The following is a 13,577-nucleotide window of genomic DNA, read 5'->3' as shown; positions in this document are numbered from 1 at the left end:
TTTAACTGCCAACCCTAAGAAATGTATACTAGGGAACACTGAAGTCTCATATCTAGGTTATGTAATAGGGAACGTCACTCTGCAACCACAGAAAAACAAAGTTGAGACCATACTCCAAGCAACCAAACCAAGAACGAAGAAAGATTTACGATCATTCCTAGGCTTAGTAGGATACTATCGACGATTCATCCCCAGTTATTCGACCATTGCAGCTCCTCTGACTGACCTGTTGACTAAACAAAGCCCCACGAAACTCGCACCATTCACCGACACCCAGAATTGTAGCTTTGAACGATTAAAACAGTCCCTTACCACAGACCCAATACTGAAAAGTCCTGATTTTTCAAAAATTTTCCACCTGTATACTGATGCCTCGGACGTCGGTCTCGGGGCTGTACTCACTCAGCCCGATGATGAGGGGTTCGACCACCCCGTGGTCTTTATAAGTAGAAAACTGTTTCCAAGGGATACCCACTACCCTACTATCGAAAAAGAATGTCTCGCCATTAAATGGGCAGTTGAATCCTTGCAATATTATCTTTTAGGCCGATCCTTCGTACTGTACACTGACCATGCTCCTCTCACCTGACTTGCCTCTCACAAAGACTCTAATTCTAGAATATTGAGATGGTTCCTAGAACTCCAACCGTTTACATTCCAGGTGCGTCACATTCCTGGCTCCCAACAGGGTCCCGCCGACTACCTCTCACGGTTTCCTCCCTCTTCCTCCTCGGTCCTCGAGCAGTCCCGATCATGGGAAGGGGACTGTAGACGGGTCTCGGAGACCACGTCTGTCCTACCTCGGATCCGCCATCATTCCGCAGGTTCCCTCGATACGGCGTTGCGCTCCCATAGCAACGAGGGGACGCTACGCCGCGGCAGCAGCATTAACTTCCTGGTTACGGAAAGTGAAAAGACGACGGACGGCGCTTCTAGGGCGCGGAACGCCACGGAGAAGACGCCGACCGCAGGAGCAATTGTACCGACAGCAAACCCGAAGACACAGGAGCCTTGCAACGGAGGGGGTGAGCAGACGTTGGAGGCGGTAGCCGGGAAGACACAGAGGACGCGAGAGTTCCGCCACGACCCCGGAGGGTCGTGGCTTTGGAAGGTACGGTCCCTCCTAGGGACAAGAGGGTCACGGGGAGCCGCGGGCACTGGGGAAGGGCACCAGGGAGGCGGGAGAAAGGGGAAAGAGGGTCACTGAGTCACAAAAAGGGAGGAAAGGATCAAGGAATTGTATAGACACCAAGAACCCCACCCTTTTCACTGTGACACATCCCCACCGACCCACCCTGCTTGCTCCCTTTCCCCGTTTGAGCATAATAACAACACCCCGACCCCACAGAAGGACTTACCCGTTTCTTTCTTTCCTCCATGCTCCCGGAATCCGAATGAGAGGCCCGCACATTCCACCGTCAGGACAGACCGGAGAGAAAACCTAAAGAAGAAATTAATTAGAGCAGGAAAAACCAAGTATAACCAGAAACTTATAAATACCGAACAAAGTGAATACCCTGTGAAAAGAAACAGAGAATAAAAACTAAACCATAAGACCCGTATATCACTTCTCCGACTCTGTTTATATATATATATGCTCGTATACACCAGCCTACCACAGTAATGTTTTGCAAACGTGTGCAAGGATGCCTACGTTGCTGCCTGACAGATATCCAGGTCTGGTACGACTGAGCTAGCGCAGTGGTAGCAGCTTTGCTCCTGGTAGAAAGAGCCTTCAAGCCCTCAGGACGCTGCTTCTTGGCCAGTGTGTAGCAGGTCTTAATGCAGAGAATGACTCAGCGCGAAATGGTTCACTGCTGCACTGCCTGATCCTTCTTTGCTCCCACATACCCCACAAAGAGTTGGTCATCCACCCGGAACTCTTTTGTGCGGTCAAGGTAGAATGACAATACTCTTTTTGGGTCCAGTCCGTGGAGTCGCTCCTCTTCTTTAAAGGGATGTGGTGGAGCAAAAAAGGTGGGCAGGGTGATGTTCTGACCCAGATGAAATGGGGTCACCACATTGGGGAGGAAAGAGGCACGAGTTTGAGGAAATAGAGAATAGAGATACGGTGGCTTGGATGAAAGAGCCTGCATCTCACTCACCCTCCTGGCAGACGTTATTGCCACTAAGACGGCTGTCTTGATGGTGAGCACCCAGAGGGGAAAGTTGTGTAAGGGCTCAAAGGGAGCACAGATAAGAAATGTGAGGACCATATTTAAGTCCCATTGGGGCATAACTACAGGTGTAGGGGGAAACATGTGTACAAGCCCTTTGAGGAATCTATGTACAATGGGAGAATTGAAAAGTGAAGGCTGATCAGGCAGCCAAAGGAATGCCGATATGGCAGAAAGATAGCCTTTGAGAGTACCCAAGGCAGAACCCTGCTGGGCAAGAGATAGTATAAAGAGAAGTATATCAGAAAGAGAAGCAGAAAGAGGATCAATAGACCTTTCTGTGCAATAATATACAAAGCGTTTCCAACAACAGGCATATACCGTTTTAGTGGAGGGCCGCCTGGCTGGCAAAATAACTTTACAAACTTTGGGAGGAAGGTCAAAATCCATCAACTGTCGCTGCTCAATCTCCACGCATGTAAACGCAGAGGTGACAGGTTCGGGTGGAGAACCTTCCCCTGCTGCTGCGACAGAAGATCCTCCTGAAGGGGCAACCTAATTGGAGGATTGATGCTCATTTTCAAAAGCTCGGGATACCAGACTCTCTGTGCCCAATCTGGAGCCACTAGGATTACTTGGGCCCAGTCGTTTTTTATCTTCTTGAGAACTCTGGACAGTAGTGGTATGGGCGGAAAGGTGTACAGGAGGCCTGAACTTCACTCGCAACGAAAATCGTCGCAGAGCGATTGCCACCTTGGAACCTCCAACGCGCAATACTACTGACATTGCGCGTTCTCTGCGGAGGCGAACAGATCGAACCAAGGGTCTCCCCACTGCTGAAACAGCCCTTGTGCCACTCCGGGTGTAGATACCATTTGTAATCTGCTAGACACCGGCGGCTGAGTTTGTCCGCCCTGGCATTCAAAGAACCTGCCAGGCTGTAGAACCACCAGGGTTATGCCCTGCTGTTCCAGCCACGTCCAGAGACGCAGAGCCTCTTGACAAAGGGTCCATGACCCCACACCGCCCTGCTTGTTGTAGTACCACAAAGTAGTGGTGTTGTCTGTGAACATCTGCACTAACTTCCATTTTACAACAGGAAGAAATGCTTTCAATACCAGTTGGATCACCCGGAGCTCCAGTAAGTTGATATGGAGTCCAGATTTCACCAGGGACCTCTGATCTCCACCTCTCCCAGATGGCCGCCCCATTCCAGACGTGACACATCTGTCACTACTGTGAGATCTGGCTGGGGAAGAGAGAGGAGTCTGTCTCCGACCCAGTCACAGAGCACTAACCACCACTGCAGGTCTTTTGAGATTCCCTCCGAGATCTGAACTGTGTCAGTAATATTTCCCTGATGCGGCGTCCACTGGAAGTTCAGGTCCCACTGCAGAGCCATCTGGCATGCTTGACTAACAGGAGGCCATGAGCCCCAACAGCCTGAGTCAGTCTCAACGAAATCCAGGATAGAGGCCAAAATATCGGTATCATAACCTGACTATCCTGGACTCGCTGCTCGGGAGGATGAGCCCGAAACTGCACTGTGTCCAGAACAGCTCCAATGAAAGGGAGCTTCTGAGAGGGAGTCAGGTGTGACTTCGGCACGTTTACAGTGATCCCCAGCAAATGCAGGAGGTTCGCTGTCATCTGAAGGTGGTTGACAAGAGCCTGGGGTGTAGGAGCCTTCAACAGCCAGTCGTGGAGATAGGGGAAGACTGAAATCCCTAACCTGCACAGATGAGCTGCTACCACTGCCATCACCTTGTTGAACACCCGAGGGGCACTGGTGAGACCAAAGGGGAGCACGATAAACAAAGTGCCTGTGGCCCACCTTGAACCGCAAGTAATGCTTGTGGGAAGTCAGGATGGGGATGTGAAAATATGCATCCTGCATGTCCAACGCTACCATCTAGTCTCCTTGGTCTAGGGCAGACAAGACGTGAGCAAGAGTGAGCATCTTGAATTTCTCCTTTTTAAGGAAGAGATTGACGTCCCGCAAACCCAGAATAGGGCAAACATCCGTGTCCTTTTTGGGAATCAGAAAGTAGTGGGAATAACAACCACTGCCCACTTCTGACATCAGGACCCTTTCTATAGCCCCCTTGGCCAAGAGAGCCATCATTTCCTTGCAGGGCAAAATTAAGTGAAACTCCATCAGCCATTCTTTTAATGGAGGCATAGAGGGAGGGAAAGACTGGAAGGGGAGGGATTAGCCCTTCTGTATGATCTGCAAGACAGATTTGTCCAATGTTATGGACCGCCAGTGAGGGAGATGCAATTGAATCCTTCCTCCATCTGGATGTGTGTGGCCTTGCAGAATCGTACTAGGAGGACTTGGGCGCTGTGGAAGAGGGGGGCTGGGTGGTGGCCAACCTCTGGCTAGACCCTCTGGGTCTGAAGGTACCACAACCTCGCACTGGATGCTGTGAGGATGGAGGACAGTAGCTGACCTGTGGGTGGCATGGTACCACACTCCTTCCGAAGCCTCTAAAGACAGACTGCTGGCAAGCAGGTGCCAAGAGGCCCAAGGATCTGGCCGTAGCTCGAGAGTCCCTGGCCCAGTCAAGCGCAGAGTCTGCCTTTTCTCCAAAAAGGCGTGAGCCATCGAAGGGCATGTCCATCAGGTTTGCCTGGACATCCCCTAAAACTCCAGATGCATGAAGCCAGGTGTGGTGTTGAAGGGCCACTGTTGATGAAATCGCCCTGCCCAGTGAGTCGGTCATGTCCAAACCACACCAAATCCTAAACTTGGCCGCGTCTCTCCCATCTTTGACGGCTTGAAAGAGAGTGTCCTGTACGCCCTCCAGAACCTAGGGCAGCACCTGTGCCACCGTATCCCATAAAGTATGTGACAAATGGTCCAATATGAGGTGTTTATGGACCTCAATGCCCGGCTGGTGGAAGAAAACATCTTCTTCCCAAGTTGGTCCAGCCTCTTGGATTCCCTAGCCGGGGGAGCAGAAGTGAAGGCACCATCAGAAGTGGAGGGTTGGACCACCAAGCTCTTCAGGGTGTTGTGTTGGGTGACTAAACTAGGGTCAGTAGGAGCTGGTCGATGGCGGCAGCCGATTGTCCTATTTACAGGTGCTCCTGTGCTGGGTTTGTACCACGTTCCCAGCAGGACATCAGTAAGGGCTTTGTTGAAGGGTAACATCAGCTCCAAAGTGGAAACCCCCGGCTGAAGCATCTCTGTCAGGATGTTAGTCCTGACCGGCACCGTAGGCAACTCTAGGGCCAATACCTCAGCTGCTCTATGCCCCACCATGGCATATGAAGCTCTCTCCTCCGCAGCCACAGAAGGAGGTGAGAGCATGCCAGTATCTAGAGAAGTATCCAGTCCACTACCTTCCCATAATCCTCATACCAGTCATGCTCCAATCCATATTTGTCGTTCCAGCTAAAGACCATCAGGAATGAGGAAGGGGCTTGCACCATCAGTGGGTGCCAGTGGTGGGGGGAGCATCGGCATCGGGACAGCGTGGAACTGGAGTTGGTCCAGATCCAATATCAGATCCCAGGGTCCCCAACGTGCCGGGGCTGAAGCCGCCAGCGTTGAACCCGATGGGGCCCCTATGGGGCCCAAAGGCCCATCAGCGGGGGCAGCCTGCTCAAATACAAGGCGCACAGCTTGGTAAAATTCTTTCAATTGAACTGGGGTCGCTCCAGCTTCCGGATAAGGGGGGAGACGCAAAGTCGGCCCTGGCATCAGCTCTGCAGAACTGTGCTTGGAACGGTGACATTCCCGAAACACCTTGTCAGCCAATGGGCATGGCAAAGTCAAAGTCTGCTTGAACTTCTTCTTCTTTTTGTGCCTCTTCCCCGAATGCCCAGAGGACATCGAATGAGAAGAAGAGGACTTCGGGCTCCTGGAGCAGTCCTGTGACCTCCTCCTCGGGCAGGACCGTGACCTCCTAGGAGTCGTTCCTACCAGCGTTGACTGCCGGGCTGCCTGCGCTTCAGATACTGCTCTCTCAAAGCCTTCGGACTCATGGCAAGGCAGTCGGAACACGACTTTGAGTCATGGTCTCTGACGAGGCACCAGAGACATACCTGGTTGGGGTCCGTCACCGACATGGCGTGATGGCATGCACCACACAGCTTGAACCCCATCTTCCTCGAGAACGTCTCACACAGACGAAAAAATCTTAGACGAAAAGGTCGAAAAAAACCTATGCTTAACTGGCGCGAAGGAAAAAGGACTGACGTACTTGCGCCGGGGTGGTACCTTTATAGGCGACCGTGACATTACGGACGGCTCCAACGACGTTGGCGAAGACACGCGTAGCGAAACAATGCACGCAGATCTGAACGACGCTACCGGACGGCGCGTGCAGGGTATTGCTCAGCAAAAAATTCGAGATTAGAAGCTGACACCAGAGAATTCAAAGGTAAGGAATCTGCAGGTAGAAGTCTCTATCATATATTATCACTTTATTTTTCTCTTTTGTCCACTGCATAAAGCTCCTCCGCTGCTGGTTGACATGCTACCGTTACACAAGTACACTTCATACCTCATTTGTTTTAAGCACGTTAGTGCTGCCAAGATGTCTTGCAATACACAAGTAGGAGTGAGACTGGAGAGTTTATTAGGAAGTGTTTCTTCTCATAAGTACAAATCTAATTGGTAATAGATGAATTTGTATTGCTAAGAAGTCTTGCAAAGCACTTGGAGCAAGCAGTCTGAAGAATTTATTGGAGAATGAAACACCTTCTAGGCTTACCAATGTGAGATGTTTGAAATGGTATAGCAGTGTACGATAAGCTTTTACTGTTTGAGGATTTTTGAGGAAAGTGTCATGTTAATATTGGTTGAATCCAACAGGAAGAAGGACACAGCATGATGATTAATCAGTGGAAGAGTATATTACTGCCCTTTTAAGAATAGCTACAACTTGTATATTTGGAGCCTTTACTGAAGAATGCTTCAGGGATGAGGTGTGGCGTCGCAGCTCAAACTGCGGCCCTTGAAATCTGAGGACAAAGGATGGTCTTGGCGCTAGACACAATATTGGGTGATTCTTGACAAGTTCCTTACTCTCCCAATACCTACATTTTTATAAAACGTATTTGAGAAATTCCCACTGGAATCACACAATCATGTAGATAGTCTCTCAAACCCCCCAAAAAATGTGCAGTGCTCCATTGATTAACAGCTAGGTTTGCGCTATTTAAATATCAATAAACACCTACTGAGACCAATTTGTCTTTCACTGTAGATCATGCAAATCAGAGATGATGTGTGGCTTAAAGATAAGCTACCCTCTCTAATTTTTGAGTTACACATAGGATTTGAAGACTGAAGCATAGAAAAGGGAAGAAGTGTGTGTTTTTGTAATGAAGAGCAGCGTAAAACCACCTCAAGTTCCGTTCAGGATCTGTTTTTGATATAGTGCAACTCTGCACAAGGCTAATAGTAAAGAGTGCCTGGCTCTGAAACCTATTTGCAGCAGATGTGGGGAAAGAGGACTTTTGTGAAAAGCTGCAAGGCTGATGTGGAGCGCTGTGAGAGCACTAAAGAGGTGTGTGGTGAAGTTGTTTATCACCTGAGGAACAAGCATGTTGGTTATCCTTCTAACAAATTGGAATTTGCAAATGTAGATTTGGAAATAATGATTATTTTTCAAGGTTGGGCTTTGTGTTTCTTTAGCTCTTCTAAATATTTTTAAAGGACAAGTGGCCTTTGGAAAAGGGTCATTCATTCAGGTGGACAGGGAGACATTTAATAAAGATGCTAAGATATTTCCATTCTATCATTGAACACAAAGGACGAAGGTAAGATCTATGTTGTCGTCAACGGGGACGATATTTTGAGGTGGCTCTCAAAAAAAAATTAGGGAGTTAATCTGGATCCCAATGTAAGTTCCCAAGTGTGTGTTTTGGAAAACATTGGATAGGTTGTGTGACATTTGTGAGGATGTAACCCAGTGTTTTGATTCGAAGTGGACCTTGGGAGGAGAACACAGTGGATATTCCTCTAAATGGAGAAGGTGCTACCCTGTACTTGATGTCGCTATGGGCATGTTCTCAAGTTGACTTGAAGAATCATGTGTGGGCAACATAACTTCAGCTACAGTTGCAAAATTTCTTGAGGGATTATTCTGACATGAGGGTTTTGCTAAAATGGATAATGGGGTCTAGTTATGCCCTAGGAAGCTAGAAAGAGACCTATCATATTGCACCAGTACATATAAAAAGTGTTTGTTACACGATCCGGAGGCAAATCGCATGATAGAGCATTTCAACAGAACTATGAAAGAGGCTATGCAACTGGCCAAGGTCAAGACGAAAAGGGATCTATTGATTCTCTTCTGAGACTACCACTGGGAAAATGCCCAGACGCCCTTTGAACTCTTTCCGTTCAGAAGACCGCATTTCAAAAATCTGGATTCATGATTTGGAGGAAATGGATGGGGGAGGGTCAATGTCACTAATAATTGGAAGTGTTGGTTAAGAGAGGAAAATGTTCGAAACAAAACGATATTTTGATATGATGAACATTGTTGAGTGTGTGGATGTTCAAGTGGGTAATTTGGTGAAGATTTACACCCCAGAAGGAATCAAGGAATGGTCCATGTACACTGAAGCTAAAGTTGTGAAACTGTTCTCTAATGCTGTTAAAACAAAGGATGGCCTCATCTGGAAACTGAACGTGGTGGTTGTGGTTGCCAAGAGCTATGAGGAACGAGGACTAAGTCAAGAGTTGACAAGACCTAGAGTGTGGGATGGAAGATGTGATGCATATGGAGACCTTGGGAGCGGCCCTCAGAACCACTGAGTGGGAGTACAAGAAAGGATGGAAAAGTGTAATAAAAAAGATCTCTATTTGAAGGATTATTTTAATTATTTTTTCCATTTCACTATTTAGGGGCTGCGGGTAGTTTCTGGAATTTGTTGATTTGCTGAGGGGTATGGGTACGGTCTCCGTGTTCCTTATCTGAGGAGTGCCTTCTTTTATCTTGTGATCTCACTGAGCCCGAGGGTTATGTCGAATGTACTTACTGGAGTTTCTTGTGGCTGAGCATAAGTTCTACTTTGCACACGGTTCATAAAGTTCCCAAGTGTGGCTTTTTGAAAGTTTGACATTTAGGTTGATGATTGGTGTTGTCGAACTACAGTTCAAAGCAGGTTTTGATTAGCATGAACATTGCGTCCGACGTTGCTTTACCTAAGATCACACAGAAGACCTCCTAGTACTGAAGTAAGAGGCTGAGTCCGTGGACTACAGCAGAGCGTATGGAACTGTACACATCATAGATACTTCTGTCACGTAAGGGATGGTGGGCTGCAAAGAGGCTTTGAGGAGTACCAGGGTAGTGCGGACCCACATCCTTGATTACCATGATCCCTAGTAATGAGGCCACATCTTTATTCTTTATGGTACAGACAGCCCCCAAGTTCTCCAATAATTCTATTGTACTTCCCTTGCATGGACTCTATGGCCCCAGCAGCTAACAGGGCATAGTCATTCTCAAAGGCGATGTTGCAAGTAGTCTTTCCAACTCACATATGGTCAATTGTGAGTTTTTAAATGACAATTGCATTAATACAAAGCCCTACCTTCTAGTCAGCAATAGTTTTGTGCTTTCTCATTTTTTGGGGTGTACCTGCCCTTCACTATTGAAAGGAGTCGTCCTTGCCAGCTCATAACTGCACTGAATAGATTGCTGGTTGCACAAATTAAATGAAAAGTCCCAAGGTGTGTGTATCATGTTTTTCAATATCCTTACCCCGACTCTGCACATTTCATCTGTGTCTTTTATTTTATAGGTTGGAGTACATCCGAAACACATTCAACTGATCTTGAAAAAGCCAAGTTACTTCATTGGAACGGAAAATACAAACCTTGGAACTACCCCAGTGCGCATAGAGAACTCTGGGAGAAGTGGTACATACCTGATCCCACCGGGAAGTTCAAACTGCTCCGCCCCAAAAGTAGATGAGCTCTAAAACACCTAAATGTGCACACTGACTGCCATCAAAGACAGATGCCAGTGCTTGAATGCACATATGGAAAGGATTGCACCAGCTGGAGGTCCTTGCTCAACTCTCAGTAGACGGATGGCAGAATGGGGTATGAGAGAACCAACCTATCAGAGCAGGGCTGAGCTCATTCCTCTGCCCTCTCTATCCCAGCTAAGTAGCTTTGCCTATAGGGACATGCCTTAAGGGATTACATTTTCACTGATGTCTAACAAAACAGAGTGACTTGCAGGGATTTGTACCTAATGCAATGCATATATTTGGAAAAGATTTTGCAGGCTGAACCTATTAATCTAGGCACGCTGAATCAACTGTTTGCTGTGCAAGACATGCAGCTCATCTTCACCCTGTTCCTTTTAGGACTATATTGGAATACACCAGAAGGTCGTAGTGACGTCTGGAGAAAAAAAACCACATATTTTGCTATTTTGCTGTAATGGTCTCATGTTGATTCCAATCTGATGTAGCATGTGGCTTCTATCTCGCAAAGACCTACTAGAGTTTGATGAAAGTTTCTTTTTTTTGCATTGCTACAGTACACTTACTGGTAGTCAAACTCTGGTTCTACCAGAGCCGTCACTTTTATGGTTCGATGCTTAGTTTAGCTTTAACGGAAGTACATCTGGCCCATGCTCGACACTGATGGACTCTTTCTTCTACAAACTGGTCACTAAACGTGATACTGTACTCCATTCTACTGTGATGCAGGGATACATGTTACCGTACTCACTCTATTGCAATGCAGGAATATCACTTTATTATGTTGAGGATACATTTTGTTGTCTTTAAGAAACACAAAATGGCTTCTATCCAGGGAGAGCACTGTTTATGTGACATTGTTCACAATTCTATTTCCTCACCTGAATTTTTTCTAGAGGACAGCCCATTCCACCAGCTTTTCTTTTGAAAACGACATTTCTGAATATTAAATATTGGGTACTTAACATCATGACATGAACATTATAACAAACACACTGCACTTTACAAACCTGTATTTTCCTGTGCTTGGCTAAAGTAGACTCAAATAAGCACTGACTCCATTTTGAATCTCAACACAGCCACGATGTGTTTTCATTATTCCGCTCAGCACACCTGGCACAACGTGCACCATGAAATGCTCTTCATTGGCATGATGTTCTTGAAGAACTCCGGAGTAGAAACTTTCTTTTTCTTTGCATCCATTCAAGGTTCTTCCTGCCTGTGCCACTGTGAGGCTATTCTTAAAGAGAGTCTGTCATTGTTTTGACTGACTGCAGCTACAATGATAATGTCATGAGACATTAGGTCAAATGGCTTGTATTGTTATTCACTTAGGGGATGGTATAAGGATGTGTAAGACGTCGCTGCATTACATTCTGTATACTGATTTGTTACCTTGTGTATCAGTTCAATCACTTCATGCTAACACTTTGTCACTCTTTTTTTGTTATTAAAAAAGGTTCCACTCGGGAAGTGAACCAATTTTGGCCTGCCCTGACGTTAGAGAGCTGACCCACATTAGTGCGTCTCTTGCTTAGAACTCAGAACATTTTACTCTCGGACTTGACTGGGTGCCATTCTATTTGTTGCATTTGGCTGCGCCTCATGCTAATGACCTAAACTGATTTACCATGCGTTTTTTACTGTTATCTTTGCTTCCTGTATTGCACTTTAATTATTTAATAAAACTTCCTGGGTTCTAACTTTTGCTGGGCTTGAGTCTTTTTCAGACTTGAGGCTTTTTAATTTTCCAAGCTGTTTTAATTACAGTCTGTCTAATCTCCTTGGGTTGCTTCATATGTTCTTGAGGACAAAATCACTGCCAGGCATTTTTTTTCAAGATTGTCTGATAAGATAATATTAACACTCTCATTGTCTCATCGCGTAAAACAGGTGTTGGAGCCAGAAAAAGTTGATATTTTTAGGCATCTCTTGTCCATCACAGCGTCACCCATGACTGCCCATGCGTACACCAATTGGGGCACTTCTTCTCCGTTCCTTCCCACCTGGTTTACTGCTCATGTGCAACCAAACAGCAGAATCAAGCAAACAGGTCAATTAAGGCTTTAATGCCAGTGTCTGTGTACAACATAAATGTCAGAGCATTGAATTCTTTGCTGTTCATCATCCTAAGGTCAACAAAATGAGAACAGAGTTTGAAAATAATACAATTGAATTGGATATTAATATCTCTAAATATGCTTTCACAGATGGTTGGTAGAGTGGTAAAAGCATATTCTTTCGCAAAGTCTAACTCAGTCCCATATGCATGCCTCTTTTTGTCTACTCTCAAATGCACTTTTTCAGTTCATTCTCTTGGCAACATTTGTGTTTATAGATACTTAGGCATGGACATTTAAGACAAGTTGTGTGTCAACCCACTATATCAAGTGACCTGTTAACTTTGTTAGTTGCAACATTATCAGGAACAAAGTTCTGATTATTTCTCTTCTTGATGGCATTTCTGATCTTGGCAGCTCTTCTTTCTCTAGAACCAGGGAATCCAGCAAGATATTATTGACTGTCACATCTGTGCCACCTGTTAACCAGAAAGCGCAAACATTCAGGAGATGACAGTCCACTGCTCGCATGGTCAGGCAGCATGTTGCTGGACTCTGCATTCAGCATGTATTAACCGTCCTCTCTGCCTAGACTACTGTGGAGTTTCCGCTCTTGCAGTCACCCAGAGGGGTGCTCCAAGAACTGAATGGTGGACTGGGCAAGAAAGGCCATGGCAGGATCGCTGGGCAAAGATGTCAAACACGGGCTTCTTCTTTGTGTGTTACACTGACATCACGACATAAAGCCTAAGAAACTGCCCTTTTCAAGATGATGGTCTGTCCAGAAAATTCTATCAAATGTTCTCAATCCACAATGAAGTAGAGTCTTTTCCTATGATGTCAGTTTCTGTTATAATCATCAATAATGATGTATTTACAAATATTTGTGTCACAACATATTCATTATCTTATTATTCATTACATTCTTCACCTCCTTTCTGTTAATTCTGTCCCAGATTGCTGTTTGTTGCAGTGGGAACTTATACTGAATCTAGTTTTAGACGTTCTTGATTGGCTTTTTCCATTTCCCTGATGACAAAGGGATTTTGATATCTTGCTTATAATTTCTGATAATCTTCATATTTAGTCCAGAGCTACAAAAATGCCAAAGAGTTTTTTTTACTCTGTTTTTCCCTCCTAAATGCTTTCCTCTTATGGATGCACATGGCACTTTTCATGTGTACTATTAAGTACAGTGTGACATCATGACTAATGGGTAGAGCTGCCATTTCCTCAGTCAATCAAGGAGTAATTGCAATATACCTTCACAGCTTCTTGTCCTTGATAGATTGCAATGTTGATAACTCTTTCAGTTTGATTACACTATGAATCCTATCCAGCAGAACTATAACAATTAGAATTTGGCATGAAAACAGACCTTTGCATCATGGTCTACTGATGTTCTAATCATACCATGACAAGCCATTCTTTTATATTT

The 13,577-nt window shown here is 45.9% G+C and overlaps 1 protein-coding gene across 1 annotated transcript in view; it reads left to right on the top strand.

The window, feature by feature from the left end:
• Positions 1-11,782, top strand: part of GLT8D2 (glycosyltransferase 8 domain containing 2) — a 148,259-nt gene extending 136,477 nt beyond the window's left edge. The window contains exon 10 of the mRNA XM_069228998.1: positions 9,888-11,782. Within this exon, the coding sequence (XP_069085099.1) occupies positions 9,888-10,060 (173 nt within the window). The 3' untranslated portion in view covers positions 10,061-11,782. The remainder of the gene's footprint in view (positions 1-9,887) is intronic.
• The last annotated feature ends 1,795 nt before the right edge of the window (positions 11,783-13,577 follow it).

Source organism: Pleurodeles waltl, chromosome 4_1, assembly GCF_031143425.1.
Source record: "Pleurodeles waltl isolate 20211129_DDA chromosome 4_1, aPleWal1.hap1.20221129, whole genome shotgun sequence".
NCBI classification, from domain to species: Eukaryota; Metazoa; Chordata; class Amphibia; order Caudata; family Salamandridae; genus Pleurodeles; species Pleurodeles waltl.
Note: the sequence above shows the minus strand (reverse complement) of the source record. Positions and strands in the feature narration are given on the sequence as shown.